The sequence below is a fragment of the Meleagris gallopavo genome, chromosome 11 (assembly GCF_000146605.3).
Source record: "Meleagris gallopavo isolate NT-WF06-2002-E0010 breed Aviagen turkey brand Nicholas breeding stock chromosome 11, Turkey_5.1, whole genome shotgun sequence".
NCBI lineage: Eukaryota > Metazoa > Chordata > Aves > Galliformes > Phasianidae > Meleagris > Meleagris gallopavo.
In genome coordinates, this window is record NC_015021.2 from 14,416,774 (window position 1) to 14,434,499 (window position 17,726).

The 17,726-nt window shown below is 41.2% G+C and overlaps 1 protein-coding gene across 1 annotated transcript in view; it reads left to right on the forward strand.

The window, feature by feature from the left end:
• Positions 1 to 17,726, forward strand: part of PSMD1 (proteasome 26S subunit, non-ATPase 1) — a 63,384-nt gene that overhangs the window by 408 nt on the left and 45,250 nt on the right. Inside the window, exons 2-17 of the mRNA XM_010716912.3 lie at positions 1,205 to 1,249; positions 1,571 to 1,614; positions 2,694 to 2,767; positions 3,007 to 3,176; positions 4,332 to 4,537; positions 4,693 to 4,836; positions 5,644 to 5,870; positions 7,269 to 7,329; positions 9,014 to 9,142; positions 10,008 to 10,096; positions 10,736 to 10,814; positions 11,350 to 11,523; positions 12,414 to 12,525; positions 13,143 to 13,339; positions 13,879 to 13,974; positions 14,495 to 14,559. Coding sequence (XP_010715214.3) covers positions 1,205 to 1,249; positions 1,571 to 1,614; positions 2,694 to 2,767; positions 3,007 to 3,176; positions 4,332 to 4,537; positions 4,693 to 4,836; positions 5,644 to 5,870; positions 7,269 to 7,329; positions 9,014 to 9,142; positions 10,008 to 10,096; positions 10,736 to 10,814; positions 11,350 to 11,523; positions 12,414 to 12,525; positions 13,143 to 13,339; positions 13,879 to 13,974; positions 14,495 to 14,559 — 1,912 coding nt within the window. The remainder of the gene's footprint in view (positions 1 to 1,204; positions 1,250 to 1,570; positions 1,615 to 2,693; positions 2,768 to 3,006; positions 3,177 to 4,331; positions 4,538 to 4,692; positions 4,837 to 5,643; positions 5,871 to 7,268; positions 7,330 to 9,013; positions 9,143 to 10,007; positions 10,097 to 10,735; positions 10,815 to 11,349; positions 11,524 to 12,413; positions 12,526 to 13,142; positions 13,340 to 13,878; positions 13,975 to 14,494; positions 14,560 to 17,726) is intronic.

Sequence of the window (17,726 nt, forward strand, 5' to 3'; positions counted from 1 at the left end):
CGGAGGCCACGACCGGCGATTTAAGCCTGAGCTGTCGGAGGCCTCTCGCTGGTCGCCCGTACAATCGGGGCCGGCGCTCCGCTGGGGATGGGCGGGAGGCAGAGGCTGCGTGAGGAGTGAGATGTCAAACGCTGCTTCTGGACCTGCGGACAGCTTTTATGGTTTAAGAAAATAGGAGGAGTATTTCTGAAAGTATTCAGGGCAGAACTTGGAATGTGAATGGTTGTGGCTTTGAGAGGGAAACGTCGCAGAGCGTGGCAGTCTGCAGGCAGTGCTCTGTTTGTCAACTCTTGGTTTTATGTTTGAAGCCTTGCTGTAGTTGAGAAGAAGCAGGAATTCATTTTGAAAGAGTTTTAAAAGAGGAGAAATAGTTTGTTGAAGATCAGTGAGGTTTCCTTTACCTGGAGGTGTGGGAACATGTGGGTAAAAACAGTCTGCTTATTTGGGGCAGAGTTGCTGTAACAGCATGGAGCCCTGTGCTGCTACCAACTGCACCTGCAGGGCCCTTCAGTGCTCCTCCAGTTGCTGCTGTGCAACCCCTAATCCAAAATCTCTGACCATAGAAATTCCACACTTAACAGGCAAGGTGAGGAACTTTCTTTCCGTCAGAAAACTTTTCTTATCATCACATCTCAGTCATTAGAGCTCCAAATATACCTTGGTCCTATTGCTGCTCTTCATATTCGACACAGAGATCAGATCAGTTGTCTTTTTGTTTTTTTGCTGACAGCTGCTTTATCTCAGCAGACTGACCAGCTCCAGGCCTCCAGTCAGCCTTTCTGAGTCGTGGTTCCTAAGACCTTTTGTCGTTGCTCAGCTCTGTACACCCCAGCGTGCTCCTGTAGCAGGGTGCCTGGCAGTGGACACTGGTTGTGTGTGGGCATATCTGAGTTAAGCAGAGGGAAAGATTGCCTCCTGTGTCTGCCGGGAAACACTCTCCCACATCTCAGTGTGAAGTTTGGGTTCTGTGCCTCCTGGTGCAGCCATATGATATTGCTGGTAGTGTTTCATCTGATGAGTTTGCTGTGCCACTGTGATTCCTTTCTATGTCACCTGTTTTAGATTTGATCTTTGATCTCCCTTCAGTATGTTACGCTCCCCTTGGATTCTTCCCTCCCTTTTTACAGTTTGTCAAAATCTTTTGAAAGCCTAGTTCTTCCTGTCAGCAGGCTTGCTGGCCTTTTTGGTTTGGTGTCTCCTGTAGGTTTAAAAAAGTTATCAGTGTATGTGACACGGAAGATTGACATTAGTGAGTTGTGTTGCAACGCGGGCAGGTCCTCTGCTCATCCTTTCAGCTGCAGTCTTCTGGTCTGACAATGAACCATCTCTGGCTGTTCTTCCATCCAAGCTCTTCAAAAAAGAATCCTCTTTTATGAGGAGTGTACCTTTTCACTTATAAATTATGAGCTATTTTATTTTTAGTACAAACTTGGATCTAGTCTTGGAATGTTAATATGGAAGATTTTACCAGCGTTCCAACAACAGCTTTCTTTCCTGTTCTTTTATTTTGAGCTAAATGGCACATTCACATCTAAAGCAGTCCAAAACTGACTGTGATCTTGTTTTGCAGCTGGAATTATCTCTCTTCTGGATGAAGAAGAGCCACAGCTCAAGGTATGCTCAAGGTGCTGCTGATTACATTTGGCAAAAAATAATGGCAAATGCATTGCTTTTGAGCTTAAAGTAAAAAATGCTCGGATCTCAGTAATGCTTAGCCAGGCACAAGTGAGCTCCAGGTAATATCCAGCCTGAAAGCAAGGACTAAACATAACATATGGCAAACTTCCTTGTTTTGAATATGGATCAAACTGGAGCTTTACTGAAGCCTCCGCTTTTCTAATCATAGCGGGACTTTGTTACTTAAATGTGTACCACAGACTGCATTTTGACTATGTAAAATTCAGAGCTGAAGAGTTGTTAGCATAATTGCAGGCATGTGAAATAATAATCACACTTAGAGTTTTCTCTTGAAAGAAAATTACATTAGTGATAAGAGAAGATAACAGCAGCAGGAACTCTGCAACCCTCACAGTTCTGAATCCACTGGACAACACCAAACACCCAAGTGTTGATGTATTGGTGATGCTCTCTGATTGAGCACACTGACACACTGACAGATCTCCTTCTAGGAAGGAGGGATGCATCTTGGGATGTAGGCAATCCCCTGAACGTTTTGCTTCGAAATAGACATAAATGGTGATAGATTTGAATTAGCCCTGCTTTGCTCTGAGCTGGTTGGAAGTGGGCTGTTTATAGACTGCATGTCATTCATCTGGTAAAGCACAGTGTCCAAGTTAATTAATAGTGTTGGCTGGTGTAGACCATGGGCTAGAGTTCTTTATGCTATCTTAAGGTTGCTCCAGACCCTTTGATAAGTTTGCATTTTAAGGAATTTGAGCTGTCAGTTGTTTTAGCCAGTCAGACCTCACAGAGGGACCGTGGGAAGGAGCATCAGGCTCCTCTGCCTCTGCTCTTAAATGAAGCAGCCCTTTCTTTGCAAAAGAGTTGCAAAGGTTTGAGAGTTTTTGCAGACCTTTATTAAAGTAGAACTTGTTAAGTGGATCAATTCTTATCATGTTAGTGCTAGATCACACGTAATTTTTTGATGAGGAAAGGTACTAAATGCATTCTTTATGTAATATAACTTTGTATTATTATTATCATCTCTAACTTTGTATTATTATTATCCCTAGGAATTTGCTCTTCACAAGCTGAATGCTGTTGTCAATGACTTTTGGGCAGAAATCTCCGAGTCAGTGGACAAAATGTAAGAAAAAGCACTCATTACTGCAGGGTGTGCTGCTTTAAGAGAAAATGATACATTAAGTGCATGTAATTCTCCTTGCCTGGCTATAGGATCTAGCCTCATACTTTCTGGAAAGGATTAATTTTAAAGGAATGTGGTGTTGAAATTGTAGTCCCAAAGATGAAAGTTCAGTCAGTCTGACATCTGGCCTTTAAGAGAACCGAGCACAAAGATGATGCTCTTCCCTCTCTTCTTTTCAGTGAAGTTCTCTATGAAGATGAGGGCTTCCGGAGTCGGCAGTTTGCTGCTTTGGTTGCTTCCAAAGTGTTTTACCACTTGGGAGCTTTTGAGGAATCTCTGAACTATGCCCTGGGAGCCGGTGACCTCTTCAACGTCAACGACAACTCGGAATATGTGGAAACGATCATTGGTAAACAGCTGTTGCTGCCAAAGAAAATGCAGGCATTTGTCTTACCAGAACTATCTTGTTTAGAGATTTCCTTTGCTTTAGCTGTTTTTCTCCATGTTCCACACCCTGTATTTGAACTGTTGCTGCTGCTACTTTTACTCAGTTTATTTTTGCCTTGTTTTCCCATCCACTTTAAGATCTCGTAATAGAACTGACGTAGGACTTACAGCAGTCTTTTCCTATTCTTAACTGTTGTTCCACTGCAAGTTCCTAACAGCAAAATTACTTTGTGTATTTTCCCTTCTCTCATTTTTTTTTCTCATGTTGTCAATGTCAGCATAACTTTGGGAATAATCGTCTAATAAAAACAGCTGCTCACCTGGGGGCTGCCATTTTTTTAATTCCCTCTTAAAGTAGCAAGCCAGATGTTGAACCTTTGTGTAGGTTGAATTTTTTTTTAAGTATCATCCACTGGTATCAGTTGCTGTTCAGAGGATATAATGGACATGGGCTGGCTTTCAGTCTCCCTAGCTAATGCTTGTGGTGGATTAGGAAAGTCTCCTACTGCTGCTTCAATATTTGTTTAAAATATCCTGCTCTTGAACCAAGATAATGACTTTGGTTCCATTTTAAATGTATCTTCTTGGTTTTGCTGTTACAGTCAGTTTGTAAGATGAGATTATAAATATTTTCCACTGCTGTCTGTACCTTTGACTGCGCGAATAGCTCATGTGCCTCATCTTTGTGCAGTTATGTTTTGCTGGCAGAATGCTTTTATACACAATCTGGGCTCTTCCTCAAGAAGGTAGAGTGAGACCCAGGTTATCACAGAGTTTCAGAATAAATCGATGCACTGGCTATGATTTAATTTTGAGCAGAAGATTTGGGCAACCGTTTAAAAACGGGATAACTGCTGAGAGCTGGAAGTGTCAGATCTGTAGAGGTTGTCATCTACTGAATTTACTGCTTCAGTGTCAGTAGTATGGATGTATTTTGACATGATGGTGTCAGTATTGTTGGTCTTGCTGGTAAGCATAGTATGACTTCTAAATGTCTTATGTGATAACTGTTTATTTTTTCCACACTGACCTCTGTCTGTTTTCCAACCTCTGAGAAAACTGTAAACCCGTAGGAAGCTGACATCTTTTCCTCTATATTTATTTAATATCATTCCAGCAAAATGTATCGACCACTATACCAAGCAGTGTGTGGAGAATGCAGAGCTGCCAGAAGGGGAGAAGAAACCTGTTGATGAGAGGCTAGAAGGCATAGTGAACAAAATGTTCCAGCGGTGCTTGGATGACCACAAGTACAAGCAGGCAATTGGCATTGCTCTAGAGACACGCAGGCTGGACATCTTTGAGAAAACCATCCTTGAATCGGTATAAGCTTGTTCTGAAAAACGAAACTGTGAGGTTTTGTGTGCACAGGTTTTGCTCTGCTGTTCTAAAATGGAAAGGAGGTAGATTTGTCCTAGTTTCTAAATCCTGTTTTGGCAGTCCGAACCCAAACTTCGTATCTCTGAATTTCTTTTCAGAATGATGTTCCTGGGATGCTGGCCTACAGCTTGAAGCTCTGTATGTCTTTGATGCAGAACAAACAGTTTCGTAATAAAGTCTTGAGAGTTTTAGTTAAAATCTACATGAATCTGGAGAAGCCAGACTTCATCAACGTGTGCCAGGTAAACTTCTCAGAGCGCTGTTTAAAGATGACTCAAAAGCTGTTATTCTTGTAGGTGTCAAATCAAGTAGCTCTAGCAATGTTTCATTTCTAATTAAATGAAATGTCTTTTCCTGATTGCATGACTCAAATTTATATCATAATGAACATGAGGAAAATGATGCAAATACTCTACACGTGGTCAGCAGAGAAGGAGTAATGTTCAAAGGCAGTTTGGGGACACAGACAACTCTTTATTTCAAGCTTCTGTAGGGAGTAGCAGATAGTAGTTCTGCTGTTTGGAATTCTATTTATTCTTCCAAGGAAAAATTGCAGTGGTTTGGGGTTGTTTTTTCTTTCTGTTTTTTTTTTCTTTTTTTTTTTCTTTTTGGCAAGCTGTTGTCTGCGTGTGTTTAGACAAACAAATATGAGGTTCCTCAGATTGACGAGCATTCAGCTGTATTGGTATGTCATCTACACATGACTTAGGAGTGCTGTTGCATTTTAGCTAAGACAACTCTCCAAAAATGACAGATATTTCTTTCATGTACTCTGGGAATTTTTTTGTCAACTTCCAGAGATAAAGCTGCATAAATAGGAAGGGCTGACTCATGTGTCTTGAGTTGATAATACTTTGTCTCATTTTTAAACTAACCTGTGAAAACTGTAGATTCTTACTGCCTGCTTACTTTGAAGATATATTCCATGGAAGCAGCATATAAGGCAACGAGAAAACGGCACGTGGCCTCATGTGGTATTACTTTTTCATTCTGAGATATATAAATTCTGATTATTTTTTTTCTTTTCTGTTTCCCTTCCTCACCCTCAGTGCCTGATATTCTTGGATGACCCACAGGCTGTAAGCGACATCTTGGAAAAACTAGTGAAGGAAGATAACCTTCTCATGGCTTATCAAATTTGCTTTGACCTGTATGAAAGTGCTAGCCAGCAGTTCTTGTCTTCTGTGATCCAAAATCTTCGCACTGTTGGAACTCCTATTGCCTCTGTGCCTGGATCCACCAACACCGGCACTGTCCCTGGGTCAGAGAAAGACAGGTGGGGGCATTGGCTTGAGAAGAGGCATACTTGTTCAGTTAGAGTTCTGCTCTGCTGGAGTCTCCTGTTCTGTGTGTGGCTCTCCATTACAAGTTATTGAGCTATTCTATTTAAGCTTGGGTAATAGACAAAGCGTGGTATTGCTCAGGGTGAAATTGTATGTTACCACTGAACAAGTTCACTGTTTGAAAAAATGCATTCTCTTTGCAGTTTAGGCAAGCAAGGTGCACTTGTGTGGTTATGTAGCTCAGCTAACGAGCAGTAGTGCATTAATGCTCTGATGCTGTGTGCTCTTGGCAGAAACTGGTGGAGTTAAGGGGTGAGCAAAAGGCACATGGCAGTCACACACAAGTTTGGCTTCCTATACTTGCTTGTGGGGAGAGCAAGCTCGGAGGTGATACTGTAGTATTATATATCCTTCTGTACTTTCAGCAAAAAGAGCTAGCTTAAATATAGTCTGAGTTTTGTTCAAGTCCTAAACTTAAAACTTGTTCAGTACTGAGCATCAACTGGGAAAAGTCCCAGGTTGATTAAAAGTCAGGTATTAAAAAATACTTGAAATTGGCACCAACAATCCCTCAATGTCTTTTTATTTTACTTTTTGACTACTTAAAAGTAATCGACCTACATGATTTTGTTTTAAACCTATTTATAGAGAGTCAGGTCTCCAACTTAAGGCTGCTGCCTGGCAAGGATGCAGTGTGGAAGAAGTTTGTGTTCCAACTGCTCTCTTGTCTCCAGAGCTGTCATGGCTGTACACAACCTGATTCCCCTACCATCTTTGACAGTGTGTGATGGAAAACACTGCCTAAGTCAAGGCTGGCTGAGCGTAAGGGTTTATGCAGCTGTGAGGAACTGGTTGTAACTGAATCAATAATATGGGTGTAGAGAAGACATTCTCTCTTCTTCCCTATTAAAATAAAAGCCAAGGCACAAAATAATATATAAATCAGCCTGTGAAGTATGAGGAGAAGGTGCTAAGAGCAGCTTAAACCTCATTTACATGTCAACACTAGCGTTTATACTAATAGTGATGAGCTCAAGGCTTTTGGGTGGGGATATAATGACCCTGGCTGTCTAGTTGTTGGCCCTATTTTCTCACTTGTTTCTGCCTGTTCATTCACTACAGGCAGTTATATTTTTGTCTCCCTAATGAAGTTAGAGGGTGGGAATTTTCAGGCCCTTGTCTTCTATTGCTCTGACAGCTGAACTGCAGAGGAATTTCTCAGCAGTGACCTCCAGATATTCAGTCCTTGTCTGTCAAAGTCATATTATTTCCAGTTATCATCTCTAAATCCTGAACTACTGTATTGGGGTGGTGTTTAGCTGTTATTACAATGCTTGGCTAGTTTCAAGTGCTGAACTGGGTTGCATTTTTGAATTTTTATCTTTATTTAGTGATGCTATGGAAGCAGAAGAGAAGCCAGGAAGCACCTGTGTGGGGAAGTCTGCAGAAATTGTGAGTGCCACTTCCAAGAATGTGCCTTGCTTAATTGTTCTTGTGTATTTGAATCTGTGGGGTTGTTGGATTGGTTTTGCTAATACAACATGGAATTTCACTTCTGTCTTGTCCGGAGTCCAGCTGACAGACTGTCTCTGAGGACCTGATCTGGCAGTCTAAAAGTCCAGCATTTTAGATACTAAAAGCTGGTGGAATTTTCAGAAGGAATTAGTGGGTCCAAAAAAAGGAACACAAGTAGAAAGATTTGGCTTGTATCTTTGCTTTTTGTTGAAATAATGAACTCCTGGAGAAATTTGACTCCTGCCTTTCCTGATGAATTAGCTAATTCACCAGCTGGATGTCTTATTCTTGTGAAATCCAGGTGAACCTTAGGTGCTTAATTAATTTGGTTTTGGTGTTTTTTTCCTTTCTTGAAATTTTTTCATTTTCTGAAATCCAGCTGTAGTTTGGCTACAGATAGGACTGATATTCTGCAGGAATGGGAGAAGGGGGAGCTAATAAAAACATCAAGTTTATTTTCCATAAGGGAAGATTCTTCTGTCTGGCATGGTGGCATCTTCCTTTTGTTTTCTTTTCTGAAGTATCAGAGAAAGCAAGTTCATTTCTAGCATGAACACACAGTTGCATTTCAGCATTTCATTCATAGCTAATGCAATTCTGACAGTTCTGTTGCTGAGGAAAGGAAACTGTATCTGGGGAAAAAAAGAAAGACCAAAGCAAAATGGTTTTTTTCTTTTTTTTTTTCCCTTTGCATGTTTGCAAATTATATTTGGAAATGTTTGAGAGATTCTTGCAGGTCAGTTAAAAAGGATAACATTTTACTTAACTAAGTGCAAGCAGAAGTGCTTTCTTGGAATTATATTTTGAGATGAATTTTCTTGCTGCATCTGAGGAACCTGTGCTTTTGTGCACTAAAGGTGTCTCAAATCAATTTCTGCTGAGTTGGCATTGCTGCCTATGCCAAGGGATAAGTACACAAAAATGGTTTTTGTGGCCAGAAATTCTTGAGCTTAATCTTCCAGAGTTCAGAATGATAACTACAAAGGAAGAATTGAGAGGATTAGTTTAAGGGCTGAACTACTTACCTTTTGCTGTTCTCTGACCAGCTAATAGGGCCAGAGAGCAGCAGTGTACTTCTCATCATTCTCAAAAGGTACTTCAGCTGGGACTTAAATTGTGGAAACTGTTCCACAGTGGGGAAGAAGGAGGCATTCTCAAAGGGCTCTGGAAAATAAATGTATTAAGAACCGTAGTTCTACTAGCTTCTGTTCTAAATAAAGTCTTTAGCTGAAAAGAAGGTCAGTAGGATGATGTAAAGTGTTGTGGTTTTGTGGTCCTCTTTAATAAAACTTCCATGGAAATGCAGGTTCATATTTATAACAGTGGTTGCCTCTTGCAGGAGACTCATCTTATCTGTAAGACGAAACATAACAGCTTGCAGAAAATCAGATGTCACTAATATCTCTCACTTTCAATTAAAGTGTACATTTTCTTTCACAGGTTTTCTTCTCCCACCTGCACTCCTGTGCACAAAGGAGCTGGGTTATCTGAGAGTTGGTGTTGTCCTTTTAGCAATGTCCTTTAGTCCCAAAGCGAGTCGGATTTTGGAATATGGTGTTGGGAAAATACCGGAGAGGGTTTTCATGAACTGTGTCTTGTCTCTTTTTATTTGTTTATGAAGAACCCAGAACCCAAGGACCAGATCTCAAAAATGATTAAAATTTTAAGTGGGGAAATGGCTATTGAGTTACATCTGCAGTTTTTAATACGAAACAACAACACAGACCTCATGATCCTCAAAAACACAAAGGTAAGAGGCTTTGTAAATCTAGTTGTTCGGATTTATCTGATTCATTCTGTTATTTGTAAAATAACAGCAACACGATCAATACGAAATCTTACTGTCTTAGCATGACCTCCCTCTCTTTTGAAGACCCAAATCTGTTTTGTTTGGAATACATTAACATTTAAAACTAGAATTTGTGAGGCCAGGGAAGAGCTGATAGCACCTGAAAAGGGCCATATAATCAAATTGTTTCAAATTCAGCTGCTGTGACCTAACGATGATAGGCTGTTGTTAGTGTGTTGCTTCACTGATGATTGGTAAGAGAAACTGGTCCCTTTTTCCCTGCTTTCTTTTTGTTTATTTGGGAGTGAGATAGACCAGCTCACCCTCCAGCTGATCCTGTGCAAGCACATGCTACTAGTTGGGGAGAGAGGGAGTCAGTAAGGACTATAAATTACAATATTTTGGTGTCTTGATTGGGTTGGTTTGTAAGACCGTGCTTTCAGCTTGACTAAATAAATCCTTGTGTGCTCAGAGATAATTCTACATTGAAGATAGAACTGATAAAAACACTTGAAAACATCAGCTGTGTGCACTTTGCCATGCTTGCTTTGGGAAACCAGAAGTGGGGTGCTTCAGTTAAGCAGCAGTCAAGGCAATTGTACCTCTGACAAACTCCTAGAAAGGGCAGATTTGCACTGGAAAGATGGGTTTGAGGATGTATGAGAGTGTATTATCAGTCTATGATCTATTAACTCTGATTAAAGGGAAATTGGTTAAATTGAGCCTAATTACAACCCATATTTCTAGTGTACTGGCAAGCATGTGAAGTGACTGGGGGCATGTCTTCTGCTGGCTGGTGATACTGTGATTGGTTTTGTTCTTTCAGGATGCAGTGCGGAATTCCGTGTGTCACACAGCAACTGTTATAGCAAACTCCTTTATGCACTGTGGTACGACCAGTGACCAATTCCTGAGGTAAATCTGTGGCAAGGAAAAGCATTGTCATTTGGGGGGGGGGGTTGAACAACATTGTTGCCCTGCTTTACCTGATAGTTCCCAAAGAGTGGTAGCAAAGCTCTGGGCTTAAAATAAGAAAAGGTCTGAAAGCTAAAGAAATGAGGACTTATTACCTTTTTTTTCTGTCTTCACACATTGGCTTTATTTGAACAGTAACTGTGTGAGCAGCTTGGAGGCTGGAGATCTGGAATTTGTTTGCTTTGTTTGGAGAGAAGTTGGAAATTTTCTGAGCTGGTGATATATCTTTTCTGGTAGAGACAGGTGGGAAGAGAAATGTCAGGACTGACCTTACCCAGGAATTGAGGAAAGCCCCAGAAACTCTGAGCAAGCTTTTCCCACAGAACTAATAGACTGCATATTGATTAGTTGTTCTCCATCCTTCATTGAAATCACTGGTATCTACAAGTTTGACTAATATTAGCTAAGAATCAGGGCTGATGAAGGGGGGAGAGGTACAAAGTGCAGTTATGATTAGCTTGTTTTCTGGAGCTACTTTCTCTTATGAAAGCAATGCTTGGTGCTATGAGACATTGTTTGCAGTCTGAGGAATGGACTGTGTGTAAAACTTTGTCTAACCTGTCTCTTTTTGTCTTGCAGAGACAATTTGGAGTGGCTGGCCAGGGCCACTAATTGGGCTAAGTTTACTGCTACTGCCAGCTTGGGTGTTATACACAAGGTAGTGATGCATTCATTCATTCCCCTCTGTTCAGTAGGAGTGATTTACTTGTGAACTTTGAAAACATTGAAGTGGGGAATCAGAGTGATGTCTGTAATTCTGTGTACAGCTTAACTGATGCATCCTAGTTAAGCCTTTTCCTTGGTGGCTGGAATATCTGTCAGGGATGCTGGGTGGGAGGAGTGTCTTGCTGGGTGGGTAGATTTATATCCCTATATCACTTACAAAGATGTTTTGAAATAAGTCTTTGCAGTGGTTTTATGTGTCTTGATCTTTACTGAAGTGCTCTAGTGAATGAATCAGTGTAGCTTATAGCTAAGATTTGTCCTGATTTGAATGAGTGATCAAGTGGTTCCAGATTCTTGTACTGGGATGGATAAAATCTTAGTGCTTTGCATTCAAAGGCTGTGTTTTTTTGTTTTTCTTTTGGTAGAGAAAGTAATGACTTGTTTAATTATTGCAAAGTGTTTGCATCCACTGTTTTCACCTTTTGCTTTTCATTGTTTTCCCTTGGTGCTGGATACTGGACATGCAGGGACATGAGAAAGAAGCACTCCAGCTAATGGCAACATACCTACCCAAGGACACCTCTCCAGGCTCAGCCTACCAGGAGGGTGGAGGCCTCTATGCCTTGGGTCTCATTCATGCTAACCACGGCGGTGACATCATCGACTACTTGCTGAACCAGCTGAAGAATGCCAGTAATGATGTATGTATTCAGTAATGAACCTTGGTTTTGTTGGGAATATCTAGAAGGGTGCCAGCTGGTTTAAAAGTGGGGGAGTTAGAAGTAACTAAGTGATGGAGGTGACCTTCTGTGGGTTTTAATAACCTTTTGCTTACAGTTTAGGTTAGATTTTTAGGAAGTTCTTATGTGTATGACAGTGAATATTTCTTCATTTCTCTTAGCACTTAGTTATTTACTTTGTTCTTCTACTAGACCTGCACTATTCAAGCTTTGTTTATGGCCTAGTTGGTGAGTAAGACGTGAAACCCTGTACATTTATTGCTTCTTACACACAAGAAGTGCTTTACTTCAACACTTAATGTTTGCAGATGAAAAGTCTTCTTTTAAGTTGGAATCAATTAATGTTTTTCTTAGCATGTTCCTGTATTCTCCTCTGAGAAATTCAGACAGCATCTTTGAAAATTCGTTAAATGAATCCCACTCATCTTATTGTGAATACAGTGCCTTTCCTATATCTTTTGTAGAACAACAGGAGAGGAAAGCAGTTCAAGTGGGTACTGATTTACCTTTCAATTTAAATTCTATTATTAGGCGGCAATTTTTATGCATGGTACAACTTTATGATACTGCCTAAGTCACTCAGTGGGAGGAAAAGAGCTTAAAGGTACTAAAAAGCCTCGTGTGGAAGGCTTCTAGTACTCATTGGCTTTGAAATATCATTTTTAATTTAGCTTCTGTCAACAGTTACTGCTTTAGGAGGTAAAAGTGACTTTTTTAACAGGTCAGGAGATCACCGAGTGTTTTTTGGGCTAAAAGTTTGCAGGTGTATATTGATGGAAAGATGTCTATTTCAGCTGTAGCCACGCTGTTACTGTTTTATGATGACTCAACTTGTATATGTTTCTCTGTAGATTGTCCGACATGGTGGCAGCTTGGGTTTGGGTCTGGCTGCCATGGGGACAGCACGGCAAGATGTGTACGATTTACTGAAAACAAATCTGTATCAGGATGATGCAGTGACAGGTAAACATTCAGCTTTCAGAGCAGATAACCGCCTGAGGCCTTAGCACACATCTGCTTTTCTCCAGGTTTCCTGTTAGCAACATGGACCACTTCTAGGTTGCCTTAGTTGCATTTTGTTAATGAACCTTTTCCTGGTCAGCATGGTTCTGGAGTTATGTCACCCTAATGGTCAGAGGTCCCATCAAGACTGCTCTGTGGCACTGTGCCAACCATTAGTAAGATATGGTAGCTCTTCAGAGCTAAGTAAGAATTTGTTTATTCTTAACTTTGTCATATGCTTATATGCATATAGTGTAATCACCAGAGCCACTTGCTTTAATTTTGGCTGAGAAACAGGCTTAAAGAAGCTTTTGAGGGCTGGTGATCACAGGAAAATGATCTCAGCATCTGTTGGCCCAAGGAAGAGAAATTTGGACTCAAAGGGGAAGGTTACCAAGTTTTGTGACTGTTGGGTTAGTGACTAGTGGGTTATTTTTGCAGGTGCATGAGCCCATGAATACTGGGGTTGCTGGGCATGGTGACTTTTAAAGTGATCTCTCTGTGTTTTTCTCTAGATGTAATATTTGCTGCTTTTTAGAAACTGTGTTTGTTTAATTTTGCTTTTCTGTGCTGCCCAGGTGAGGCAGCTGGCCTGGCACTGGGACTGGTTATGTTGGGCTCTAAAAACGCTCAGGCCATTGAGGACATGGTTGGCTATGCACAGGAAACCCAACATGAGAAGATCTTGCGAGGTCTTGCTGTTGGAATTGCTCTGGTCATGTATGGTAGAATGGAAGAGGCAGATGCTCTCATTGAGAGTCTTTGCAGAGATAAGGTGAGTTTAACTGTGTCAGGTCATTTTGTTTTTGTTTTTTCTGAAGTCTCAAGCTAAAGTGGGCTGGTTGTTTTCTTCCCAGAAGTTCTTACGTAGATTTGAAATGTTTCATGTGTTGCTTCACTCTGATAAAAATATAAGAACAACAGTCTTGGTCTTATATTTCCTTAGTCTGATATTTAGCTTTCATTACAGTGAGCAGCAAGGAGCAGAAGAGGGTGTAATGGTTGAAACAGATAAGACTGACTGTGTAGATAGGTTGTGCTTGACCTGTTCAAAAGCAGATAATGAATAAGAAGCAGAGTAACACATATGCCTGATACTCTTTAGCATCCCATATCATAGCAACTTTCTGTCCCAGTGAAATTGTTAGATGATATCCCTGCTTTAGCAATTATCCTATTACTCATCCACAAGAAACAGGAAGGCATTGAGGCTGTCTGCTTGCAGCTTCCAAGTGTAAGAGTGAAACAGAGTTGTATTTGGAAGTACTGAGTCCCTAATTGGGTAGAGTTAAATATTGATGTTTTCTTTTCCAGGATCCAATTCTCCGTCGTTCTGGCATGTACACAGTTGCTATGGCATACTGTGGTTCAGGGAACAACAAGGCTATCAGACGCCTGCTGCATGTGGCTGTAAGTAGTGTGATCTTAGTTTATGATGAGAGAGTAAGCCTATCACTTCAACAGGCTTTGTGTCTGTAATGTTGTTGTTCCGGACCCAATCAGGGAATGCAAAGTGATGAAAGCTTTCTTTAATAGTATGAACGGAAATAGAAGGTTCTTCTAGCATTAGAATAAGTAGACTTTTAGCAAAAGAACCTCGTGTCACCAAAAAGGAATCTTGTAAAATCAGAACATGATTCTAAAAATTGTTAGTAAGTTTGCAGTAAACAGCAATATGGGCAAGGTGGGGAAAAAAAAAAGCAACTTAGTCTGTAAGAGGTGGGGTCTTCCTTCTCTTTGATAGGCTTGTAGTCACGGTACATGAACCAGAATGAAGCTGTTTCATCTAGGATTTAGTGTGATTGTTAACTTCCTTTCTATATATTTCCGTCTTCCCAATTAACTGGCGTGCCTGGTAACTGCTCCAAAATGTTGCAGAGTCCTCAGGTGTTTTAATTAAATTCTGAATGTCTTGTTTAATGCTTTGCAGGTCAGTGATGTGAATGATGATGTGAGGCGTGCAGCTGTTGAATCTCTTGGTTTCATTCTGTTCAGGTACTGTATCTTCTTCAGTCACTTCCACAGCTTTTGATTTGGTGTCTGGCTTTTTTTCCCAGGAAATGTGTGCTGCACTGCTGCTAGCGTTAAATAACTCAATTACGTGCTGAGTGGATGCTGGAAAGTAAAAAAAACAAACAAACAGAAAAAAAACACCTGAGAATAAAACCTCAGTCAGAATTACAAACATTCTCAAACATTCAGCAGACACATAATGAGCCTTTTTGTGGGTTTCCGGCCTTCTAGCTTCATCTAACTCTATTCAGACAATTAAGTTGACAAACAGAATGAAAAATTAATATTGGCAAGATTGAGAGTTAATTAAAAATTAAATATACAACGCTTGTACCAGACCTCATAAAAGCAGTGCTACTCAGACAAATGTCTTATTGCTAAAACATTCCTGAAGATGGTGACTGGTAAGAATAACCTGAAGAAGGATGTCAGAATAGCCTGTATTTTCTTTTTTTTTTTTTTTAAGCATCCACTGTTAAACCTGACGGATTACTGGACTTACAAAATAATTCTTGTGTTTGCTTTGATTGTCTAAAGTGAAATCTGTGACTGTAGTGGTATTTTTTAGTGATGCTCTGCAGTTCTCTAAGTAGGAAGATGGGTAGGTTTTGGATTTTTAGGATGTTTATGTGTTTTTTTGGGGAATGTGTTTGTCACTGTAGTTTTTTTAATCACTGGGGAAACTGGAAAGCTCCCTCAGAAACTCAACTGTCTTCATCTGTTAATGCAGGAATTTGCACAGTCTGAGCTCTGAACCAAGCAGTAGCCTTTCAGCATGTCTGAGAGGAGGAGGTGCATGCCTGGGTCCAGGGCTATAATTTTCAATGGATATTTTCTAAAATCTTTGTTCACATCCTCTGTGCATTAGTGGCAGTCTGTAAATTCACCTTACAACAAGCCAGTAAACAGATGCTGAAAGCTGATAGTCAGAAAGTGGGTTACTAATGCCACCAGTCAATTCGTCTTTAACCAAGTTCTTTCTCACACAGACGTTATTCTGCTCTGTTCTGATTTGTCTGAAGCATGTTCTGATTGTGGTCAGCAGGCGTCAGCAGTCGTCTCTCAAGAGCTTCTGCTAAGTTGCTTTCCTGAGCACAGATCATTCCTTGCTGCATAGCGATCTGTGTCTCTCCTGAAGCCAAAGACCTGTTAAACTGGCTTCTGCATCGGTGTACAGAAGGAAAAATACACACACAGGCCTTCCCTAGTTGCAGGCATCTTTTTTCCAAACAGGTCACGATGGAGCACTTTTGATCTCTGATTTCAATATCGTTTTTGTTCTCAACAGATACAAAGCATAACTGGCTATAGATAGCTGCCTACCAAAGCAGGAAGCTGTCAGGGCTCTGACCTACACCGTATATCAGGTTTCTTGGAGCACTGCAGCCTATCTGCTTCTTCAGATTTTCTCTCTGAATGAATGAGGAAAGCAAGGACTTAATAGTTTTGGATTATCTAGCCAGATACATGAAAATCTGGGACCTCATCTTATTTGCTCTCTATTCTGTTTGCAGATACAGCACTGTGCTAGCCCTAAGTCTGTGTAAGTTGCCCTAAGTTATGAATTTTAACTGATAGTTCTGGGTCTGTTCTCTTCACAGTCAGCAATGAGGAAATGAATTACGTTAGCTTCTGAATCTTTAACCTGTTGTGCAATGATAGAGATCTTATTCTACCACTTTTTTTTTCCACGGCAGAGTACAGTCCAAAATGTGCCTGAACAATAGAGAGGAACACTTTCTTGTAAAAGCAGTTCCAATATCCATGTTGCTCGATAAGAAAAGATTAAAATTTCAGCAGGTTATTATCATCATTGGCTTCTGTAGACAAAAAGCTTATGTTAGACTGTTGTAATAATTAAGTCTTCTCATTTGCTAACTCTCATGAAGTGCATCATCAGTTGTTATGCTTTATGGTGTGGTTCTGGGAGGGATTCCTTGGTTTGTCTAACCTTGACCCCAGTAATCACATGCAGCAATGGAAGGGATTTCCCAGGCACTGGTGCTTTTTTCCCAGGCACTGGTGCTTATGGGGGACTTCAATTATCCAGATATTTGCTGGATGACCAACATAACCAGGCACGCACGGTCCAGACGGTTCTTGCAGTGCGTTGAAGACAACTTTCTGATGCAGGTGGTGGAGGAACCGACGCGGGGAGGGGTGTTACTGGACCTTATTCTCACCAACAGGGATGGACTTGTTAAGGAAGTAAAGGTTGGGGGCAGTTTGGGTTGTAGTGGTCATGAGATGATGGAGTTCAAGATCCTGAGTGGAAGAAGCAAAGCAATAAGTAGGATTGCTACCCTGGACTTTAGGAGAGCCAACTTCGATCTCTTCCGGGACCTACTTGGAGCTATCCCGTGGGCTCGGGTGTTAGAAGGTAAGGGGGCCTCTGAGAGCTGGTCAGCATTTAAACAGCTCTTCTTCCAAGCTCAGGATCGGTGCGTCCCTGTGAGCAAGAAATCGGGAAAAGGTGGCAGGAGACCTGTGTGGATGAGCAAGGAGCTCATGCGCAAGCTCAAAGGAAAGAAGAAGGTCCATGAAATGTGGAAAAAGGGTCTGACCACTTGGGAAGAATATAGGAATGTAGTCAGGGCCTGCAGGGATGCAACGAGGAAGGCTAAAGCCCGCCTGGAATTGAATCTAGCTAAAGTGATAAAGGATAATAAAAAGGCTTCTTCAAGTATGTTAATAGCAAAGGAAAACTAGGGAGAATGTGGGCCCCTTACTAAGTGAGGGGGGGTCCTCGTAACGGGGGATGCTGAGAAGGCAGAGATACTGAATGCCTTCTTTACTTCTGTCTTCAGTGAAAAGGCTCTCCTGCAGGAATCCCACACCCTGGAGGTTAGTGAGAGGGTCTGGGGAATGGGAGACTTCCCTTTAGTCAGGAAAGAGGACGTGCGTGAGCACCTAGGCAGTACTAAGGTCCACAAGTCCATGGGACCTGATGGGGTGCATCCACGTGTGCTGAGGGAGCTGGCGGAGGTCATTGCCGAACCGCTCTCCATCATTTTTGAGAGGTCTTGGACAACAGGGGAGGTCCCTGAAGACTGGAGGATAGCCAATGTCACTCCGGTCTTCAAAAAGGGCAAGAAGGAAGATCCAGGTAATTATAGGCCTGTCAGCCTCACCTCTGTCCCTGGAAAGGT